Source organism: Orbicella franksi, chromosome 15 (assembly GCF_964199315.1).
Source record: "Orbicella franksi chromosome 15, jaOrbFran1.1, whole genome shotgun sequence".
NCBI lineage: Eukaryota > Metazoa > Cnidaria > Anthozoa > Scleractinia > Merulinidae > Orbicella > Orbicella franksi.
In genome coordinates, this window is record NC_138159.1 from 15,982,437 (window position 1) to 16,005,183 (window position 22,747).

The 22,747-nt window shown below is 39.0% G+C and overlaps 2 protein-coding genes across 2 annotated transcripts; one reads left to right on the forward strand and one right to left on the reverse strand.

Moving 5' to 3' along the window:
• Window positions 1-7: 7 nt before the first annotated feature.
• LOC145469514 (protein O-linked-mannose beta-1,2-N-acetylglucosaminyltransferase 1-like) lies at window positions 8-11,472 on the reverse strand. The gene is made up of 9 exons (XM_081453256.1): window positions 10,967-11,472; window positions 9,188-9,252; window positions 8,425-8,604; window positions 7,193-7,508; window positions 5,563-5,831; window positions 4,824-4,997; window positions 3,955-4,022; window positions 3,100-3,393; window positions 8-2,316 (listed from the first exon to the last, which is right to left on the reverse strand). Exons 1-9 carry the CDS (start codon window positions 11,163-11,165, stop codon window positions 1,980-1,982), a joined length of 1,902 nt encoding a protein of 633 aa, XP_081309382.1. The 5' UTR covers window positions 11,166-11,472; the 3' UTR covers window positions 8-1,979.
• An 8,329-nt stretch (window positions 11,473-19,801) lies between these two features.
• Window positions 19,802-22,221, forward strand: LOC145470103 (suppressor of cytokine signaling 3-like). Its single transcript, XM_081453934.1, has one exon. It carries the CDS (start codon window positions 20,498-20,500, stop codon window positions 21,068-21,070), a length of 573 nt encoding a protein of 190 aa, XP_081310060.1. The 5' UTR covers window positions 19,802-20,497; the 3' UTR covers window positions 21,071-22,221.
• The last annotated feature ends 526 nt before the right edge of the window (window positions 22,222-22,747 follow it).

The following is a 22,747-nucleotide window of genomic DNA, read 5'->3' on the forward strand; positions in this document are numbered from 1 at the left end:
CCGGCGTAGTGTTGACGAGGCCTAAGCTCCTTATGAATGAAACAAAATGAGAAACCTTACAACACAGGAAAAGTTCATTTCACTCGTAGCTTTTCAGTATAGCGAGGACGGGTCACTATTTACTTCGCAACGATGGCCCACGCTTTAAAGGTACGCGAGAGTTTTGGTACGGCTTGGATAGAAGTACCACCTGTGCCAATTTTCTACCGTACTCAGTAACAATTTATCCGGAGAGCTGTACAAAAACTTCCGCGTAGTGCAAATGGGCCTTAATTTGTTGCGATGGACATTTACTTCTTTCAAACCGAAAGAACTCGTAAAGTCTAAAAGTAACTTGAGGCCACATTCACACTACACCGGAGAAATTTAAAAACGCAGCTTTATTTCTACGTACGGTCAGGCCTACCGTCCGCACTGACCCATCACGAAAACGGAGCTTTTCGAAAACGCTCTTTAAAGCGGAGGAGTTAGAAAACGTTAGCTTTGCGTATTTAATAGTGTGAAAACATTTTGAAAGCGGAGCTTTACGAAAACAATGACATCGCGATAATCAAGGGATTTCCCTGACCGTGTTTTCCTCAAACACAAATCCAAAATGACCGCTGATTGTTGTGTTTCAAATTTCTCCGGGGTAATGCCGACAAAAAACATTTGATGCGTTTCCAGAGAGAAGACGCCGTTTTCAAATTTCTCCGGCATAGTGTGGACGGGCCCTGAGAGAGATTACCTTAGAAATAAGATCAATATGAGTGATTAACTATCTCTCGCCTCATCCACAAAAAAATCGTCCATTTTGAAAATTTGAAAGCTTTATTGAAAACATTGTTATATGACAAGGGCCACGAAATATTTTTTTGAAATGCAAACACCTAACTAGTTAAACTATTTAAAGTATTTTTAAGCCTCTTCCTGAGACTTACATTGATTACTTAAAGGGACTACGTCACAGTTTGGGCATCCTGAAAAGTTCAGCCCAATTAAATTTTTCAAACTTGTCGTTTGTAACCCGTATTAATCGTCTCCATCCTCCACCATCCTTGTTCCTTTATGGTTTGTTATTATCTCATTGGTGTTTTTCTATCTTAGTAAACCACTATTTTCAGGGTTTCTTCAATTTGAAGGTTAGTTTTTACATGCTCACAATACCGTGACTGAGCGCCTTGAAGGTTACGGAAACATAATTTGTTTTCAAGAAGCTAAAGATATTTTTGAACTTATTCAGAAACAGTTTGTTTTCGAAGCATGGGTTTCCCCGTTTTCGCGAACCCAAAAAATAGTTTTGAAAACGATGCATACATGTTTCCGTGAAATTGTTTTATTGTTTGCGGTGGCCTTCATATTCTTTTAACGTATTTTTCGCCCGACCATTATCTTGTCTGAGAAACACCATATCTTCCTCAAGATGCAAGGCAGACAAAATTGGTAAAAACACTGTCAACTGGTGTTCAAGCCTTGGTGTTAATAAAACAAACAGTCATCCGTTGTAGTGATCTAAATCTCCATTACCACCTTTCTGTCCATAACAAGAGAAGGTGAAGGGTGAGGGAGTTATTCCCTTCTATAGACCTTATTCTCAAGGTAATCCGTCTTAAGTTACTTTTAGAACACTGTTAGTTTAAGAAATCCCAGGCAGGTCTAAAAATAGCCAATCCTGTTATGCGAACTTTGCTCACGTGGACAGCCCAAACGGTCGTACACGTATTTTCTAATGTTCCACGAAAACATCCACGCAACGCGCGTGGTAACTAACATTACCCGCGAGGCAACTGGATACCATGTCTAAAAATAACTTGAGAGGGAATACCATGGAAACAAGACCTATATGAGGGATTAAGTGTGTTACCCTTAATTAATTCTCTCTTGTCTCTAGACCCTATTCATAAGTGGTCGCCAATTAACAATTCTTTTGGCAGCCATTTGTGAATAGGGTCTATATTACTACCTTTTCGTCCTCTGAGGTATAGGAAGTGTTCGTCAATTTATTTAGCAAAGAAGTTCTCATCTGATGGTCGAGTCTCTTTGTTCGGCATATAAATAGGTTCAACATCACTGGGTTTTTGATTACAATACGGAGACGCAGAGCAGCCAATATATATCACGTGATTTCCCTTAACCCACATTCGCCACAGACTTTTGTGGAATCCGCGAGCGTCCAAGTCCCAGATTCTGAAACATCTGGCCACATTCGTCCACGTGAGATAGTCGTGCGCGTTGTCCATCCTGATGTAGAACAGGTAAATCTTGTTTTGGGTGTCAGGGATGAAGTTTTTGGGATTTGTGCACGGTGTTATTGAATGATCAAGAAGTTCCGCTTGACTGGAAGGAAGGAGGGAAGGAACAAAATAGTAGTGTTAGATACAAATGATGAGTTTTGAAAGATTCAACCTGTAGGAGTTTATTCTAAGTCAAGAAGCATGCATTGTTAGCGGTGCAAGGGAAAGAACTTAAAAGACGGGGGAATTATCGGTTAACTTTTTTAAATGACGAACTAGGTGAAACGTGGAAGGTTGTTTGAGTTATAGTCTGAACTAAGAACAAGTTGCCAAGTATAAGTTTCAAACGAACTCCTAAATTTAAGCAGATCGCCTTCAATAAGCGTGGCTCGAATTCACTTTCATCCGTAAGAGGTATTAACTTTTCCTGTAAAATTGTTCCAACTGTTTTTACACCCAAAAGTTCCATGGGTATTAGAGTACCTTTAACTGTTGTTATGTTTTAACAGGGTCCTGAGGGGAGGGGAGCGCGCGCGGGGGGGAGGGGGAGGGGGGTTACAAATACCATTTCCCACTACAAATGTTGCCTAAAAACCCATTTCCAAGCCTAATTTGGTGCAAATCTCAGTTTCTTTCCCATGTTTTTGTTTGTGGTTCGCAGTCCCAGTGACCCAAATCCCATTTTCCCGGTGAAAGAATTGGAAAATCCCAGAACCATTTTACCCCTTCGGGGCCTTCGCCTGCGTGCTCGTACATGTCTGCTGTTACAGATGAAATAGTACACGTCTGCACACAGGAGTGTCAGCGGTTAAAAAACTATAAATTTCAATCTTTACGGAGATCACCCCTGCCACTTTTATGTGAGAGTCTTCCCGGGGATATTCACCTCAATAGCCGATTAATCTCCTGCTCATAGTTGTCCTTGTACATGAGGTCAGCGTCTATTTTGACGTTAGGTACTGTGTTTATGGCATGTCTCTTGAAATAAGCGTCGTTCATCGCCGGGCCCACGTTCAGGCCTTTGGCCCCAAAATGATAGGTGCGCGAGATGTCCGGTATAATGCACTCACGACCCTTCCTTTGGTTAGGCATTCTCATCCACATGTCCCAGTCCCAGAAGACATCGGGGGCAGGCCACTTTGCCTCGAGTTCGCCTTTGTATAATTTACGACTTAAAACCCTTAAAAAAATAAAGCAATTTGCCTTAGACATCATTTCGACTGTTTAAGGAGAGATTTCCGGTTTACTTCTATAGAATATCGACTAACAAGTGAGTTAAAAAAAAAAAAAAACTCATGTCTTTTACATGTACAGGAAACAGTTCTTTTCAAACACAATATTTGGTGGCATTAGAGTGAGGCCGCGTCCACACTACGCCAAAGGAATTTGAAAACAAGGGTTTGATTTTGAAAACGCATCAAATGTTCTCTGTCCACACTACGCCGGAGAAATTAAAAAAGCAGCAATCAACGGTCACAAATGGATTTCGGGCACGGGAATATCAAGATTATCGTATTAAATGTCGTCGTTTTCGAAAAGCTCCGTTTTCAAAATGTTTTCCGTCCACACTAAAACACCGTTTTTCCGTTTTCGTGACAGATTAGTGTGGACAGTAAGCCTAGCCGTAGAGCCTAACCGCAAAGCTGCGGCGTATTATGGACAGGGCATGAAATTAAGAAACCTAAACAAACTACTGTGACTGTTTCTTGTGTAATAAAATTGTTGATGTATCCGTACTTACCAACCTAGACCTGGCATTGTTTCAATCCTGTAAGTCATGGCTGGATCATGGACAGTGTAGTCATAGCCCTACATCAGAAACAACAAACACAAGCTATTGTTTTTTATTTTTCAGACCATATCCTCCTATTCGGTCTGTCTTGTGAATGGCGGAGAAATTTAAGAAGGCCGATGTATTCCTTTTCAGTGAGTGCGAAGATATGTTTTGGGTATCAAATTGGGTATTTTGGTCGCCCGATATATTAAGCCAGGGTGGTTTATGAAACGTGAGGGGCTGAAAATTAGTCGGCTTCCCCAGCTCTATTAGAGCAAAAAAGGGGTCCGCTTTTACTCTGTATTCTACCATTTTTCTAGTAAGAATGCTTTCATTTTGAGTTCACAGCCCCTTCACAAGCAACTCTGAATTTTCAACAGGTTAATAGGGTAGTTTAGTTTTCTAAAGATTGAGAGATTGACGCATTTTAGTTTTTTTTTTTCTTACTGAATGGCCTTTTGGGGATACGTGCTCTAAATAACAGCTTAATTTGAAGCTGGTTTCTTGGACCACTGCCATCTCTTGCCTTCCTTCATTCTCGTCCCCGGAACCTCAGTTTCTTTTTCTTATAAATGTTGAACAGAACGGAGTGGTTGCAACATGTTAAAACGAGTAGCACTGGGTAAGAGAAAGGAAGCTCTGCATTACCACTGTCCTCGTTCTCGTTCCCAGGGTCACCTGTCTCTCTTGGTCGATGGGGTCTCAGCACGAGTGGCCATTTCCTCGTGCTAAGGCCCCACCGTCTAACAGGGACAGGTGACACTGGGGACGAGAATCATAATGTCTTTAACAACAACAGAACTACATGTTAATGTAAGCGCATTAGCGCTACAAACCTGATCATTCCAAGCCGATATACAGTAAACACTTTCATCGTTTTCCAAGACTGGTAGAAGCTGGTTGAAGTAAGTGAGGATGTCAACAGAAACTTCAAGATCTTCCTCAATGATTGCCACGTATTTGGCTTGAGGGAACGCGTCAAAAGATGTTGTTAGTGACCTCTTATAGTGCTAGAATTTGAAAAAGAAAACAATGGGTCATTTTGCAGTTGGGTGTTCAGTTACCTGGCCTATGAATGTAAGCGAGGCTGGAGGTGACCTTGTTTTGATATAAACCTCTATTTGAATGCCAACTAGCTAGCATTAGAACAACTTGACTTACGCGACAAAAGCAGTGAGGTTTGTATGGCGAAACAAGGCCACCTCCGGCCTCGCTGCCATCCAAAGGCCAGGTCACTGAGTAGACGATTGTAAAATGGCCCATTGTGAGATTTCAGTCACAGAATCCCACGAACGTAACTTTTAATTGTTTACTATTTATCAACTTGAAATTGATAAAGTTTAAGTAGCCTCGAGAATGAAAGATAATCCGAGAATGTTTATTATGTCGAAGTATACAGGCAACAAATGGTAAATCTAAGAGTTACACCCAAAGAGGCAAACATTTCACCAATTACTAAGTTTCACAAGCTCTTTAAATGTTTGTAGTCAATTTGTGTTTAGCGTGATGCTTTCTCTGCCCAAAAATCGTATGTTAATGACAAAAATGGGAACAATGACGTCAGCAAAGCTTTACCTGGCAGATCCTTGAATTCTTTTTACTAACGCCCTCATGTTCAAAAACTCTGAGGCCAAACATTCGGGCAACTGAGGCGGGTTCATCAAAGAATCCATCAATAAACACTGTTACCATGTCAGGATTCAGACCCTGGACTCTACGCAGTGACTTGAGCATTCTGAATAAGTACTGTGGGCGATTTCCAGCCATGATTAACACAGGAAGATCAATGCGGCTGCCATCTTCGAGAGCAGGAGGGTCGAAATCGATCGACTCTGGATCCTCGCCTAAGAAAACACAAGAGGTTTCTGCTTCAAAACAATTATTGTTTTCTAAATCCCTTGACAAATTAACGTGGAAAAAAAAAAAAAAAAAAAAAAAAAAAAAAAAAAAAGCGGCAATATATAGGTCCGCAATGCAAATGACAGTGGCGCTTGAGGGAATACATTTTACCGCAAATATCCCTATAGTAGATGTGTTGTAATGGAAACACAAAATATCGCAATTTTGATTTTAATTTGTTCTGAAAATCTCTGAACAACATTCAGCTGATTTAGGAAACTTACTATAGACTTTTACGCTCGGGGTTACAGAATATCTTCACTACCAGAACGGTCTTTAGGGGTCTTTCATTGGGCAAATATTCCTCGAGGCACCTTTAAATTTTCCGATTTATGATAATCAATCTAAGAATAGTGTAAGTATTTGAGAATACTCCGAAAGTTGTAGACCATCGTTGTGCAAGCAGTTGCCTAGCAACTTCGAGACGAAACTGAGATATCGGAGTGAGCTCGGAAACAGAAGTACTGACTGTTTTCCCAGCTGTAATGCGAATTCATCTGTCCTAGAAGAGTTTCTGCGAGTTTAAATTGTCACCTCGTTTTCCCGAAGCCTCTTTTGCACTTTCATACTACTTTCGTGTACCTTCGCGACCCTTGTCGAGTTTGAAGCTGCTCAAGTGTTCATAAAAGCGGACACAAGTAGAGGGTTGTCCAATACCGGGTCCAAAGTGAGTTGAGTCGTCTAACTTTGTAGTCGACTCGACTTACCGGAAGCTAGGTCGTGAAGAACAAATTGTACGTAGTCGTCTATTGTTGTATATTGTAGCAGCGTAGACTACTTACCGGAAGTTTAAGGAGTAATTGGTGGTATAAAGAGGCACGACTCGGCACGACTCGACACGACTCGACACGACTAGACACGACTCGGAGACACGACTCGACACGACTCGTGTTAGATTAGAGCTCGAGTTGAAGAAAACTAGCTTCGCTTATCTCAAACCGTTGATAATCTATCAAGCTTAAGCAAAGGAAATGACCATTTGGATATCCGACCTTAAATAGCATTCGAAAATTTTACGATTGTATTCCTTCGTTTTCTACTTAGTTGAAGTTTCGATTGAGAAGATATTTCAAGCTCTCGAGACAGTCTTTTGCCGCATTTCCAAACACCTCGAATTTCGTCAAAGATATACTCCATAATTTTCACTCTCGTCACATTGTTTGAAAATGTGTTAAACATGGTCTCTTGTGTTTAATACACAACATGCAGTTCCCATCTTTCAGTTCTCAATGGTCTCTCGGTCGGTTCATCCCGTCTTTAAGACATTTTTTTTTATAATTTACCTGAACTTTTATTGAATACTCACAGTGACAGACACGTCCATATCCTTCGATTCTCTCGCAGAATTCTCTTCTTCGCATATTACTGTCGTTATTATCCCAGCCGCATTCACTAGCCACACCCTGTTCTCGTTTCAAAGACGTTCTAATCATAACCTCTTTTGCCCAGTTGTCAAAATCGGGAGCTTTCTGATGACTCTCAGCGAAGACGTTTTTCTCTTTGCTATTTCGCTGAAATATAAAAGCCCACATATCTCGCCAGCCGAGATCTCTTATGAAGCCACTTCCCAACTTCTCAATGTACTTGCGAACTTCGCTTTCCAAGCTGTTGGCTGCTTCATCCTGTTGTTGGAAGAAAAATTAATGTTTGTAAATCGCAAAACCACGATTGGGAGATTAATTGAGAGCTATCGGCTCATTGTGTTACAGTGGCCAGAAAGAACGAAACTTTTTCACTACATTTTTCGGTTTCCTTTTTCTTCTTGGACATTTTACAGCTTGACAGGAGTAGTTTTCGCTGACACGTGTGATTTTTTTAAAGCCTTTTTGTAAGTTTAATTTTTGAAAAAAATTGATTATGGGAGCTATGCCAAGGTGTATTACCATAAGCGAAGTTTACCTCGAATCGAAAGAAACCTGTTCAATAAGGCCCAGTTCAGACGTCGCGCTTCTGCCGTACCGAACTAAATTGCAATTAGGTTCGACTGTAGCACGGCAGGAAAACAACTCTGATTCATACGTCGTGACAGAGTCGAACCAAATTCAGGATATCCTGATGCCTCGTAACAATTCTCCTCCTAACTCCCCGTAGGAACGCAATTCCGCCAAAATACATTAATATAATTTATGAATTTTGTTTAGCGCGGCAGAAGGACGACGTTTGAATCGCTGCCGTGCCAGAGTCGTGTAGCACGGCTGAGCTTGTCGAACTTAATTGCTTGCCGAACTTAATTCAAAAGTTTGATTCAGACGCCGTGCTTCTGCAGTGCTTTTGTCGAACTTAATTCCTGAATTTAGTTCGGCACGGCAGAAGCACGACGTCTGAACTGGGCCTAAGATAAAAAAAAACCCATTAAACTGAGAGGTGTTTATAAAACAAAAAAGAACAAAGATAACATAAGATGGATTGCTAATGTAGATTTATAATGATAGCCTTGAAAAATTACGGCTATATTTTTCAACATGCGCCATTCTTAGCAAGTCTCCTTATATTAAAATCTTTTTCAATTTCTTGTGATGAGTTTGAAAAATTCCTTACCTTTACCGCCAAGCAAACGATTCTTCCGTCTTGTAGAATCTCGATAAATTTGACAATTTCCTCGCCTTCCTCTTTCGACGCGTACGTATCAAACGCTCTGGCTGCCATGAGAGCGCCAGTTTTCTGGTTTAAAACAAATGCAGCAATTCCACGCATTCTCTCTAGGTTCATTTCTGATACCTTGCAAACGAGAAGAGTATGTTAGTCAAAATGTCAAGAAACTAAAACAGCAACTTCGTTTAAATAGCTATACATTCTCAAGAACCATTGTTGTTGTATGGTTAAAACTTGCCATTAGGAAACCAAAGCACAGCCAGTTTAATTTTAGGCCACGGACGGCACATGCAGAAATTTTATATTCTTGTTCTTGGCGTGCATTCACTCCCGATATTGAGTTGAAAAGTGTCTTTAGCGGTTTTACCATTTGAAAAAGACTTTTATAGCTTGATATTTTTTGTTAAAAGTCTATAATATGCGCGAAAGGAAAAAGAATACATTTCATTTACGTATGGCCTCTGTGACTCACTGTCGGGGAGTTTTTAACTCTCTAATCTTATTTAGATCTTATTAACCTTAAATCGCTTAATTAACCTTGTTAACTGCTTTTCTCGGTCCGAACTGTATAAAGATGGGTATCCTCGTTTTTGTCGTCCATTTATGGTCTGCTTGCTTTACACTTGGGCCGTAAATTGATGAAAAAGGAAGTACCGTGTATGTCTTATATTGCATGCAGACAACGAACTCCGTGAAGAAAATTACTCACCACTTCACCATTAACAATTACCGACGCCTTTTCCTTGCTGGAGTAAACCTGTATATCTATATCACCTACAACAACAAAACGCAATTAAACACGCCTCTTATATTAATTCTCACTTAAGCTTTTGGCTGGCGCTACAAGAGTTCTAGTTTTGTTTTTAGTCATTCTAATAGAGGCGGTCTGGCGGGCCTAAAGACGTAATTTGTTTTGCTAAGAACTGGAGCTGACCATGGTTAACAACAAGTTCATAAATGAAACAAAAGTAATTCTTGTGATTAATTGATGATAGTGTATAAGGTGCAGCAAAGTTACCAGGGGCTCATATTAGGCTTCATTGATATTTCGATAAAGAGTGTCAAGAAGAAATCTACCAGAAGTTCGAGTAACAAATGTACAAAAACTTATGTATGACAAACGTCTTTGCGACTGTTTTAAATATATTCTCAAAACAAAATTTTTAAATCCATATAAAACACTTGAATGTACTGGTGAAATGAAACTGATGATAAATTTTACCTGTGTTTGCACAATTCTCTGGGCTTTGAAACTTATTTTCAAAGTTTCAGAGTTTCCATGGGTTTTTGGCGCTATTTCGGGCAACTATTTATATCTTCAGCTTTTAGAAAATTCAAAAAGGACGTAATATAATTAAAATTATTCTGGTACAGGGTTTTTGTCCTCTAAAAACTGAAGTTGCTTGATTTGCTATTGGTCCATCATTTTCAAGTCTTTCCCAGGCCAACTCGGACCAAGAGTGTCGCATAGTTCTGGACAATTTTTGATCACTAGGTGATCTGAATAACTTAGTAGCCATAGACCTCTTATAGCGACAATTCCGCTCGTTCTGTTCTCCATTTTGTTACGAAAACCTTATGTCCAGCATGAAGTTAAACTAACGAAAACATCGTTGTATTTCAATTTGGCTGCTTTTGTATAAATTATTTTACGATTAAATATAGTTTATTGTTAGGTTTACTGATTAACAGCAATATCCTACACCTTATATTAAAGTAAACACTAGCAAAAAGCTCTCAATTTCTCCTCAGTAAACTTTAAGGCTATCATAGTTATTCTTCTACATATTTTAAGCATCGGCAAAATATACATATCTTCGCGTGAAGTTCCTTTCCGGATAAGTAGCTTGTTAATTTAATTCAGCCTGACTTATTGTCTTTATTGTGGAATAAACCTGTATTCTTTTGCGAAGGGAAACTGATAGCTAAGGGTTTCTCATATAAAACTGAAACCACATAAATATTGTAATCCTTTTTTACCCCTAGAATGTGGATGTTAAGTGTTGATTCCGAGTTCCTTCTTCTTTCAATCAATGTGGTTTCTTATTACGGCTCTCGTGTTCGGGCATCGCTAGTTTTGCCTCTAAAGCGACCTTACTCAGTATAGCTTTAACGTTTTGTGGTTTAAAAAATCACCGTAGTTTGTCCAGTCAATGTTTCTTTTTATCCAGCTCATGATAAAAACAAAACCAGTTTTCTCACGTACTTCTCCAAACTTATTTTGGCAACTGTTCAATGGAAATACAATATTAATTCATCTGACGGTTAAATAAAACCATGACCGTTTACTTTAGCGTTTTACATCGATTTAGTTTTTAAACTTCTACTGCCTCCACAAAAAGACAAACGTTCATTTAGTTGAACTGCGAGTGGGTTTAACTGATTTAAAATAAGACTAAAGAACCGAGTCCAACGCTCCAGTACTTGATAATTAATTTACAAATGTTCAGTTCAAACACGTATTAATCAAGAAGTAAATGATACATACCGCCTTCTACAGAACTTGCAGTTGTTTCGAAAGCTTTGCTCGGCACAATCCTGTTACTTTCTTCTTTCTCGAACGGCCAGCTCCTTCTAGCTGCTTCAGTTTGAGCCGTGTTCCAGTTTTCAACGATGAATAGGATGTTTGCTACGGACATTACAAGGACCACGGCAGCCAGGAATATTCGTATAGCTTTAACTACCATGATTTAGCTAAAAATACACTCGAAGATGTCTACACATGTACATATCTCGAAAACGTCTTCACTTGGGTTTAGTTTCCTTTTTTTCCCATTAGTTCAAAGGCAAATACACATCAGAATATCAGGACATCTTACTTGCTATGTAGTGTTATATAAGGGTGACACGAATTTCCGTGAAACAATAGCATTTTTCCCCATGAATTCATTACACTTGTCGGTATCTTTAGAAACCGCTTGCTTTACACGTCAAATTTAATCACCGCGTTGTTATAAGAGAATTTGAATAAAATATCCATTTATTAGGACAGCATTGATCTAAAGCTCTAGCAGAAAACAGCTAGAATTTACTTACGGAATTACTTAAACATCGAATTCCCCATACCTTAATCTGTGTAGTTACAAATGCTTTCTTACCCCTTTTAATAAGGCCGTGTCTCACAAGGACCAGGAACTACGATTTTATCGTTTTTCACCATCACAAGAACTAAACAGGTAAATAAATAAAAAAATCTGGGATAAAAGGCAAAGAAAAGGAGGAAAATTCGGCAAATATATGATCCGTTTGAGCAATCAAGACATCAGCTGAAGTCAAAGCTGGAGAGAACTTTTGTTTGCAAACCCAAAGGTCGAAAACGCCAGGAGCCATAATCGTCGTCAGGATGGTGCAATGTGTTCTAAATAATAGCAAAATTGTCCCATATCTAGCTACGAAGCCAGGGTACTATAGCAGAATGTAGAAATGAACGACAACAGTTTATAACTGAGAGTCTCAATGAGGTATAGCCCCAGTCAGTAAACAGCTAAAGAAAACCCATTTAGTCAGTAAACTGTTAGAAAAAAGAAACTTAGTCAGTAAACAGCAAAAAATTAGGTTAGTCAGTTAATTTGTATGATTTTAGGACTTTTATGAGCTGTAGATAATCTAGTTTTGCAAAGTAATTAATGATTGAAATATAGTCAGTTTTTGGATTTTGAAAATGATACAATTTTGTTCGCTGTATTGCGCAATTGCCATTCCCCTGACCTCAGGCCATTGACGTCATTTGTCACGTCAAGTCGCAAGAGCGTGGGAAAACGAGTCTGCAATGTCCTTCGGGCGGTCAGCGGCTAGGGATCCAGTCGTGACCCTATAACTCAGATCACGCTGCGGCCAAAACGGTGTGGCGGTTGGGGAAGTTTTTCTTTTCGAGTGACCATCATTTGTGAAAAATAACATAACATTGCTCCACTAAACGTTTTCTGGCCGGGAAAAATTGTTTTCCTATTTGTGCATTCGTTTGGATTCCGCCGCTGTGTAGACGAATGACGTCAATGGCCGCTGTCAGGCGACGACATTTTCCAGATTCAACTTTCGTTAGCAGATGGTAATTTCGAGTTATTTTCTTTTTCTGCGTATTTTTCATCTTCCTTTCTCTTTTAATTCTACGTCCTTCTACTCAGGAAGGTCTTCGAATGCCTAGCAAGGTTTAAAGTGACGTTTACCACGCTATCCACGGCCGTATTGGCAAAAGAGAAGTGTTTCGCCGAAGTAGCAGGATAACGGTAAACACGGTAACTTTGAACGCTTTGTATAAGGTCAATATACTTTGGCCGAAAAATGTTTTTCCAGAAACGTGATGTGTATCCCTCCGATGTCTGATTCATCACTGTGACTGCTTTCAAAAGCGTTGAACTTTTGAGAAATAATTGTTTTAAAATCAGCTCCAACGCTCCATCTAATTTAGTATGCAATATTTGAAACTTTATTTTTTAGTCGCTTCGGCAGTTTTTTTCTGTTTATCAAATGATATTGCATTAAAAGGCCTTTTTCTTCAACACTGTGTAGTTTTCTCATTATTTTGCGTTGCGATAGTAATTTCCGAACAGTTTTTAGCGGGGCCTTATTTTCGGCCTGATTTTGCTGCTATCAGACGGAAAAAGTTTGCGGCTCGATATATTTGGTTTAAAACAAAACTGAAACAAAAGAAATTCATTTTTAAATAGTATTCGGTAACCTCTACTTGGGAGATAAAAATCGGCCGATTTTATTTTTTAGCCGGAAATCATCGGTCGTTTCTTAGGCGCAGGGCCTCTTAAATGACGTCAACATTTGCTTCAATATCTGTTCAAAACTTTGTTGAACTAAATGTTGACAGCGTTTAGACAGGACGTTCGACAAGCTATTGGGTCCTTCGAGTAATCATACGGTCTTGCAGTTAGTCAAACTTCGCAACTCATCCCGAAACGAAATTCTTGACCGAAAACGTTCAATTACTTGTGAACTCCTGTAAAAAGTAATGACTGCACCAATGGCTGCCATGTTTTATCTGTAATGTCTGCAAATGTAAACCGCAGGCAGAGCGCAGGCTCGGATCATGTCACGAAATAAACAAGTAATGACGAAAAATGATGGTAACAGAGGGTCTCCAGAAGTGTTAAACGAAGTCAAAGTTAACTGAAATTTAGTTTTTAACTCAAAAATGTCGTTATTCATCCTAGAAAATCTGCACCCTTTAGGCGTTACGTACTGCATATGCTAAAAAGCAATCTTTCTTTATACGTTAGTTAATATTTTGACGTTTGTACGGTTACGATACCAAGAAAACCATCATTATACGCTAAACAGTTAACCCCATTGAGACCCTCATAACTTGGGCGCAAGCACGACATTCAATGCACGCTGGGAAACAGGCTAGCTAAAGCACACGATCTGAATCGAATTAATTAGTACTTAAATTATGTACGTTTGCGCTTGATATAGCTTTTACGAACCAGTAGTTTAGCAGCTGAAAGCTGTTCGGTTCTTGGAAATTGATGTTATGACAGCTACATGACAACCAACAGGCTATCACGAGTTGCCTGGGGTCCGTTTCTGGAAAGCTCCGGAAGTTTTCGGGCCCGTAAAGCCATAGCAAAATCTCGAACCTCACGATTACAGAGCTGTTTTTATTCACATATTCCTAATATGGAGAGGTTCCTTTCATACAAAAAGTTTCAGGCGTATACACTTCTCCGCGTTTAGATACAGACGGACTAAAAATGGCTTTACGGGCCCGAAAAGTTTCCGGGGCTTTCGAGGAACGGGCCCCAGGTTGCAAAACATTTCCTGGAAAGATCATTTTCCTAGAAATTTTAAAGGGGATGTCATAAAGAGAGCAAGATCTCGCAAACAACCATATTTTAAATAATTGTATTCCTCCTCACAAAGACCACAAGACGTAAAGAACAGAACAAATTGTTTCTAACTTCATTCAGTAACCAGCGAACAAAACGTTTTGATGTCTAATGGGCTGTTCATACACAAGGAGATTGCTTGAGGTGTTTGAATGACCGCCACAAAAACAGGCAAAAACTGAAAACCGCGAGCTAAATTTCTTGATTTCCCGCAACCGCGTGATAATCTCTTAACCGGAAACCGCCAGATAAATTAAATGTGAATGTACCCGCAAACCGGCTCTCAAAATTGGCTTAAAGATCCTTAAACCACCTAGATGAATTTCAGTTAACTGCATCTGAGATAATAAAATATATCGAAAATGAGATTTCACGGCACTTAGTGCCACATTGCTCCGTCCATTTCTTTGACACTTACAGTTATGAATATGGCTTTAACTGCTTTTCCAACTGCCAGAAAGTGCATTACCTGCAGAACTCAAGGATATCAAGTTCTGATGTCTACTCTTGATACATCAGTCCTTTTTAGTGCGAAGTCCGTAAAACGAAGGACTATTGAGGTTAGAATATTGGGAAATATACTCCAAGTAAGCGAAATGCTAGTTCCTGGTCGAACACGTGACCTTCAGATGTCGATATTTACGTCAGCTGGACACAATATGACCTCACAATAAAAGAACGTAACAGAAATCTGTTAAACTTTTCATTGTTAACTCCGTTAACTTCGTGTAGGGGTAACTGAGGGTGCATATGAACTCCCTTGCAGGGTAGAAGAGGCTAGTGGCCCTTTGAAAATACTAAGAAATCGCCTCTTTTCCACTTTCCAGAGATTTCTTTGGTACCTATTGTGTTTTTGCCCTGGGACGGAGTAGAAAGTTATTTTCGGATATCAGCATCCAAAACAAACACAGCGTCGTTTGTCGTGGTTTTCTTCTAGACGGCAAAATTCTGTACTTAGAACCAAAACACACCTTTAAAGAGTTCGGAATGGTAAGGAAAAAGCATCAAGAAGACTCGACCATAAGAGTACGAACTGGGGGGGGGGGGGGGGAGGGCGAGGGGGAAATTAAGTAATATTTCGGGCAAAACGCTAATGATTGGGGCAATGAGACTTGTTAGTTACTTTTAACAAGTTTTAGATTTTACTCGGATTGAGACTGTTGGTAGAGTATGATTGATTGATTATGTAAGCTTTGAATATAACTATCTTTGGAATTATAGCAGTTTCATTAGATGTGGGAATTGTAAACATTTTTGTTCTTCATGCAATTTGAGTGCATTTGCATCCCGACTTCAACACTCTCGCATTCGGGCATTGCGTAATTTTTTCTGGCAAGAAAGTCACCGCCCCCCCAAGTCTGAAGGTGCCCGTACGCCTATGGACTCGACTGATAATTAAGAGGGCGATATCCTTCGGGATGCAAGAAGGTCGGAATCAAATTAAAGGACTTCCTGAATACATGTAAAACAAAACCGCGCAAAGGAACCTGCGAGCTGTTCAGTTCTTGGAAAATGAACACTTTTCATTTGTTCACTGCTGTTATGACAGCTACATGGCAACCAACAGGCTACCACGAATTGCCAATTTACAAAGCATTTCCTGGAAAGATCATTTTTCCTAGAAATTTCGAAGACGAATTCGCAGAAACTCGCCCACGTTTCCTTTCCTAGAAAACCAAAATAAGGCTATGAAATCCCACATTGCGAAAATGAAGATCGTTATTTCTCGCTCGAGGTTGCAGTTTGTGGCAAAGAGGACACTCAAAACATGATTTCGTTATTCATCCTTTCTGGTTTCGCTCATTTCTGAAACAGTACAGTAACTGTTGCTTCATTTCCTAGACTCCATACTCTCGGCACTTCAATCTGTTGTTCTTACAAGAAGCAAAGCTCTTGGAGATGAAAAGGACAATGTAAGAATTATGAAAATAAAACTCAGACGTGAGGAGGAATGCCATGGTCTTCAACTTTATTTTGCGTCGCTGCATGTTTGTTCTACTTGCTATTGGTTGTGTTGGTTTACCTGTGCGTGAAACCTCGGCTGACGATGATGGTAAAATTTCATTCAACGCCATGGTTTATGACATGGGTAATCGATTAAAAATATGATAAATTCGTGTCTAAACTGAAAATTAACACTTAAGTTTAGCCGGTCCACGCGATGTTTTTTTCTTTAGCAAGAGCAGTTTGCTCGACGGCATTAAGGCTGACTGTATGTTATAAACAAACAAATTGGATTTTCAGTTACTCATCATGAAATCCGAAAACATTTTAAATTATAACCACAAACGGTGACTTAAAGGAACGAAGACTTCTAATCGAATAATTTTTTTTGGACAGTGTGACTTATTTCGATCCACCATTATAAAGTAAAGTGTGATTAAAGATCTGAGATGTTGAGATGAACTTGATAGCACTCCCACATACACAGCTGCCATCTTATCTGGCAATAACAATTTTTTTAGGATGGAGAAGTAAGTCAGTGGACATCTAATATTACTCGCTTGGGATTTGTAGTTTTAAAATGTTTTTTTTTTTTTTGCTTTTCTCGTGTTTGTAACTGCCAATCAACACCTAGGCTTGTTTTTCGACCTTTTCAGGGAAACGCTGACCTAAAGCACAGGAATCGAAACATTTTAATAAACTTTAATTATGCTTGCGCATAATATAACTTTTATGAACATTAATTTTAATGCCAGCGGTTTACAGTGCAACTACTCAAACCGGGCCATTTGGAAAAGAGTCAACCAAGCAGAACGTTACTTGAGAACAAAGGATAACAATAGTTTTCTCAAATAAACCAATAACATTGAAGAATACGAACAATTGAAAACCTAACAAAGTGCGAAGTGCTGTGAACCTCTCAGGAAACTTTGCCATTTGTTGATTGGTTAGTTTCGATCTTAAATTTTTTACTCTCTTCAACGGTGTTGTTTTAGTTGTCGAAAAATGAGGTTTTAGGCTAAAGGTTTCGAGCGAGATTTGTGATTATGACGTTTCGCCGTCAAGGACTGAATCTCTAGGAGTGTATATAACGCAGAGGTGGTGACAGCACTTATGTATTCATGCCAAACAGACCGTTATTACTTGGCGACACGAGAAAGCGACCAGTCCATTGTTCTCAATTTACGTTTTGATTGGTTAGTTTTGTTCTAGGTAGCCAGACTCGAGTAGGCGCACTGTAACAGCTGAAAGCTGTTCAGTTCTTGGAAAGTGAACACTTTTCATGTGTTAATTGTGGTTATGACAGCTACATGGCAACCACAAAGCATTTCCTGGAAAGGTCATTTTCCCTAGAAATTTCGAAGACGAATTCGGAGAAACTCGACCACGTTTGGTTTCCTAGAAAACCAAAATAGGGCTTTAAAATCTACGTTGGGAGAGAGCGTTATTTCTCGCTCCCAGGTTGCAGTTTGTGGTCAAAAAGGACAAATTAAAACTCAAAGTGTCATGATGTCCTTGTTCATCTTTTCTGATTTCGCTCATTTCTGAAACAGTACTGCCTAAACTCCACATTCTCATCACTTCAATCTGTTGTTCTTACAAGAAGCAAGGATTCTTTGATTCCTCTTGGAGATCAAAAGGACAATGTAAGAATTATGAAAAGAAAACTCTTACGTGAGGAATGCCTTCAACACCACGGCTTATGACATGGGTAATCGATTAAAAATATGATAAATTCGTGTCTAAAAATTAACGCTTTAGTTTTTCGATGCGATGTTTTCTTGTTTAGCAAGAGCAGTTTGCTCGAGGACATCTAGGTTGACTGTATGTCATAAACAAACAAATTGGATTTTTAGCTGCTCATCATAAAATCCAAAAACACTTAAAATTGTCGTCACAAACGATGACTTGAACAAATTTAAAATGAACACCTACCCAGGTTTGCCCCACAAAGAAAGGAAGACTACGGATCGAATTATCTTTTTGGACAGTCGATAACTCTCACATACGCAGCTGCCATCTTATTTGACAATAACAAATTGTTTTTAGAGTCGAGAAACGGAATAAAATTTTGTGACAATTTTGATCGTATGCATAACAATCAAATCTGTGGACATCTACTATTACTCTATTAGGATTTGTAGTATTAAAATTAAATGTCTTTTTTGTTTTTCGTTGACTATCTCGTGTTTGTAACTGCCAATCAACTCCTAGCCTTGTTTTTCGACCTTTTCCGCGAAACATTTCACATTCTTAGAATCCAGTGGAGACATCCTGCCATGCGTGAATTGTCGGGGAGGGGGGAGGTGGTCATTCCCAGGGGAGTACTCCTTATGTCATTCAAAAACGTTGTCAGTCTTTTCGACCTGAACAACCTTCAATGATCATCTGAGTTCTCTTCAAACATAAATCCAAAACGACCGCTTATTGTTGCGTGTAGACGGAAAACATTTGATGCGATTTCAGAGCGAAACCTTCGTTTTCAAATTCCCCGTGTGGACGGGGCCAGAGTTCTTTACTGTATGTCTTTGTTCGCTTTTTTGGCCTTGACCGTGTACAAACACGAAGAAGAACTAGCCAATGGAAACCAAGCATAGTTTATGAGCGCGAAACAAAAGATTTTGCATGGTCGCGCTCCTTCAAACATAAATCTTGGAACATGTAGTTTTTCACAGTTTGCTCCTTTGAAATCTGCCGTGCTTCATAACCATGCTCCTCTGTGAACTATGATGAGAATTAGGAAAATAATCGACTGGATGACACTGTTTGAATTTAGCAGAAAATTCTCGGAAAAATATGGAAAAAAAGATAAGTCATGCTGTGTTCTAGGTAGTCTGTAAGAATTTAGCACAACCTTTTTCAGTGAAAATTATTATTGAACCATTTCAGTCTTTCTCAGGTTCGTTTTAGATTTCTCATCATCCTTTGGCGTTTTATTATAAAGGGTGATTTTGTACATAACAACAAAAGGAATTAAACAACATATCGAATTTTTTTAAGGCTGTTATTTGTTGTGAATTTTGTCAGGCTTATACGAGGTAGACTGGGTTTGATTCTCCGTTCCGTTGCCTGCCTAGCAAGGAGTTCGTGACGATTTCTCGGAAACTCAGAACCTTGGATCAAGTTATTGTCTCTAATCACCTTTTTTTTTTCTAGGAAAAACGAATTCATCATTTCCTATTCAATATCTCATGCTTGATTTGAGCCCATGGTTTCGATGGTAATTTCTGTTTTTATTTGGCGAAGAACTACCTACCAAATGGACGAAACCTCTAGAAAGACATGAAATTGGAAACGTTTTTCACTCTCTTTGTTCAGTTTGTGTACGTGCTGCAGGGTGTGTTTCCGGTGTTTCGAAATCGCTCGCTTAGAAACTGTGATGTAAAACACGTTTTATATTTACGTGTCTTTATTCTGGATTTTCGCCTGGAGAAAGGGAGGGCAGAAAATCCAAGACAAAAAATTCAAGAAGTATTACAATTTTTAAATAACACTGTACTAATACAAGTGTTAATGTAGGGGAGACTAGCTCTTTACTGTCGCAACGCGATAAGCACCATTTAATGCAATAAGCAATTCATGGCAATTTTTAACATCAGGATTTTTCGGGGAACAACCTTAAACTAACAAATTTAATCCTATTCTAAGTTCAAGCAGTCATTTATACCTCTTAGATTCGTTGCAGTTTCTTTGAAAAAAGCGAATTGAAATCAAAATAATTATCGACACAAAAAGCTGATGCAACTTTTTTCGTGTTCCTGTGCAGCCGGCCGTGGACGTCTAATTGATGTCGTCGCAATTTTCGGTTCTCCATGACAATCTGTGAAAATTTAAGGAGCTAGAGCTGTTCTCTCTAAAAGTAAGCCCCCAAAATGAGCTACTTTTGTTTAGTTTGAACGTTTAACTCTGCAGATTTGATATCAAGTGCCTTTGCCTTTCCTAGAAATGTTCTGTAATATGCAATATGCTTGCAGGGCAATTGTCACTTCCGGTTTTCCTTGAAACAGCTTACCTCCAGGAAGAAGCATTTCCCGGAAAACGTTCGATAGTTCTGACATAAATACGATTACGACATGGTATCAACGAAGCAAAGTTGGCAGGTTTTGAGAAAGAAACAACTCGCGATAATTTTCAAGCGATTAGCTAAAAGACAGCCATGCATAAAAAAAAATACGAGGTACAAACGATGGCGTGCTAACTAGTGGAGAACTGACTTCCATTCTACAGTGTACGAATCGATGTGTGCTGTTATTAACACAACAGTTTCGAGTTTAGACGCGACTATCAAAAAGTTGGAGAAAAGTGGATTTTATTGGGGCGCAATCAGTGCCTTAAAAGCGAAAGCTTTACTGCGAGACCAGCCTACTGGAAAATTTCTCGTCCGCGATAGTTCGGACGCGAGACATTTATTCACAATAACCTTGGTAACCGCGACCGGGATCACAAACGTTCGAATTGTTCTGTGCGAAGGACTTTACTCTCTGGATAAAAAAGACACTTACACGACAAAAAGGAACTGCGAGGAACTCCAGCATCGTTCTACTCCCAGATTTGACTGTGTGGTGAAAATGGTATTCTACTATATGCTCGTTACAAGAAAGCTCTTACAAGGGGATCCTTCGGAAACTTTGGAGAACACACGAACGGCGAAATTTCTCTTGTGGAGTCCACTTTATAAGGAAGTTTCAAGTTTACAGCACTTGTGCCGTAAAGCTTTGAACAACCAACTCCTCGCCAAAGGAATCAAAGATTTACCAGCTGTTCCAAACACAGTAAAGCTGTATTTATCACAATACCCATACCCAATTTAAAATAACGCAAATTTTACATCGTTATACGTGTTTCAAATGTCTAAATTTAACACCGTAGTTCTTGACCCTTCGCGAAAAACGAAGAAAGAGTTATAGGAAAGAATGTTCTGAGTGGCTTGTGTGAAGTATCGAGCGGCTTGTGTGAATTAATTTTGTTTATGATCTTTCATGAATAAATCACTGATTATAATAATAATTTTCCAGTGTATATAAGACAAAATCGTTCATTTTGTAAAAAGGTAACATCCCATAGTCTGTGTGTTGTGTTCTAGGAATAGACAGGCTAGAATTAGTGAAAAATCTCTCAAAGGCAACAATATTTTGAGCAGTAAAAATATGTATTTTATTCCAACTGTGTAGATATAATTTATATAAAAAGTTTTCCAGTAAGGTATATATATAAAACCAAGGACTGGCTGTTTCAATCGTTTCTTTCCATCGACGAAGAATTCAATTGGACTTCCGTCTCTTCTTGTTACAAGCTGTTTCGGTTTCACTTCCCTAAACTGGAATTTTATGCTTTGTTTTCGTCTCAGCTGAGTACTGACCCCGCAGCTTCCTAGAAAATGCCACCTGCTACCGGTTTCGTTTCTGTTCAAGCACACAAAAACGTAATTTTAGTTCGTAGAAATCTGCCTTGAAACGATGTGTTACTTACAAGAAACTTGGTGTAACAACTCAATGTAATTGTAAATAAAGATTAAGATGTAGAAGTATGCAGCCTACGTTTACAGAGAAAGGCCTTTACTGCACGAACTTGTTTTGACTGTTTTAGCGGAGTTGTAAGATGGTGTAAACTTAATTAATTGTTCATAAACAAAGGCCTGGGAAAGCTTCGCATGCCCAGACAAAACGGCAAGCTAAAACAAAGAAGAGGAAGTATCAGATAAGATATCACGAACACTATAGCTGCACTGAAGAACCAATCAACATGTTCAATGTACATAGAATTATGATTAGCATTCTACCCTTAACCAAATACGTAGGTCAGGTCTTGACGTAAAGGCCTGACAGACAAAAAAGGGGGATCCTGTCGGCCTCTTTAATTGGAATTCGTCGATATTAGAAAATCGACAGGACGTTTATTACATTTTTCCTCCTTTGCGCAGAGAAAGCATATCACGCTAGACACGAATTGACTACAAACATTTGAACAGCTTGTGAAACTTAATAATTGGTGTATTTTTTTACTCTGGGTGTTAAATTGGCTTTCAAAAACTGGGAAATTTCTGGTTGGTAAAAGCACTAATGAACTCATACATTCTTTGTAAAATTTTAAGTTTAAAACTCGCGTCGCTCAAAAAGTACTCAATACATCGAACTCAAATTCCTTGGGGTCGTGCTGTGCCCTTTCAATCTTCAGAACTAATATTTTTGTGGCTCTATCAGAAACTGTATCGCTTATGCTAATAATCGAGGCAAATACTGTAAACAAAGATAATTATATACTCTTCGATGTCAAGTTATTTAGTTCGCAATCAGTCTTCATGTTGTTCGGTCAGACTTGTGTCAAAATATGAACTACTACCCTTTATAGAATCTTATTTCTAAAACAATAGAAGTAGACAGAAGATAGCATGTAAGCAGACTAAGTAGTAGTAAGCAACGATCGTGCGAATTTTGATGCTAGCTTATCTAGGAGCTCATTGAACTGAGATAAGCTCATTGTTTTGGACC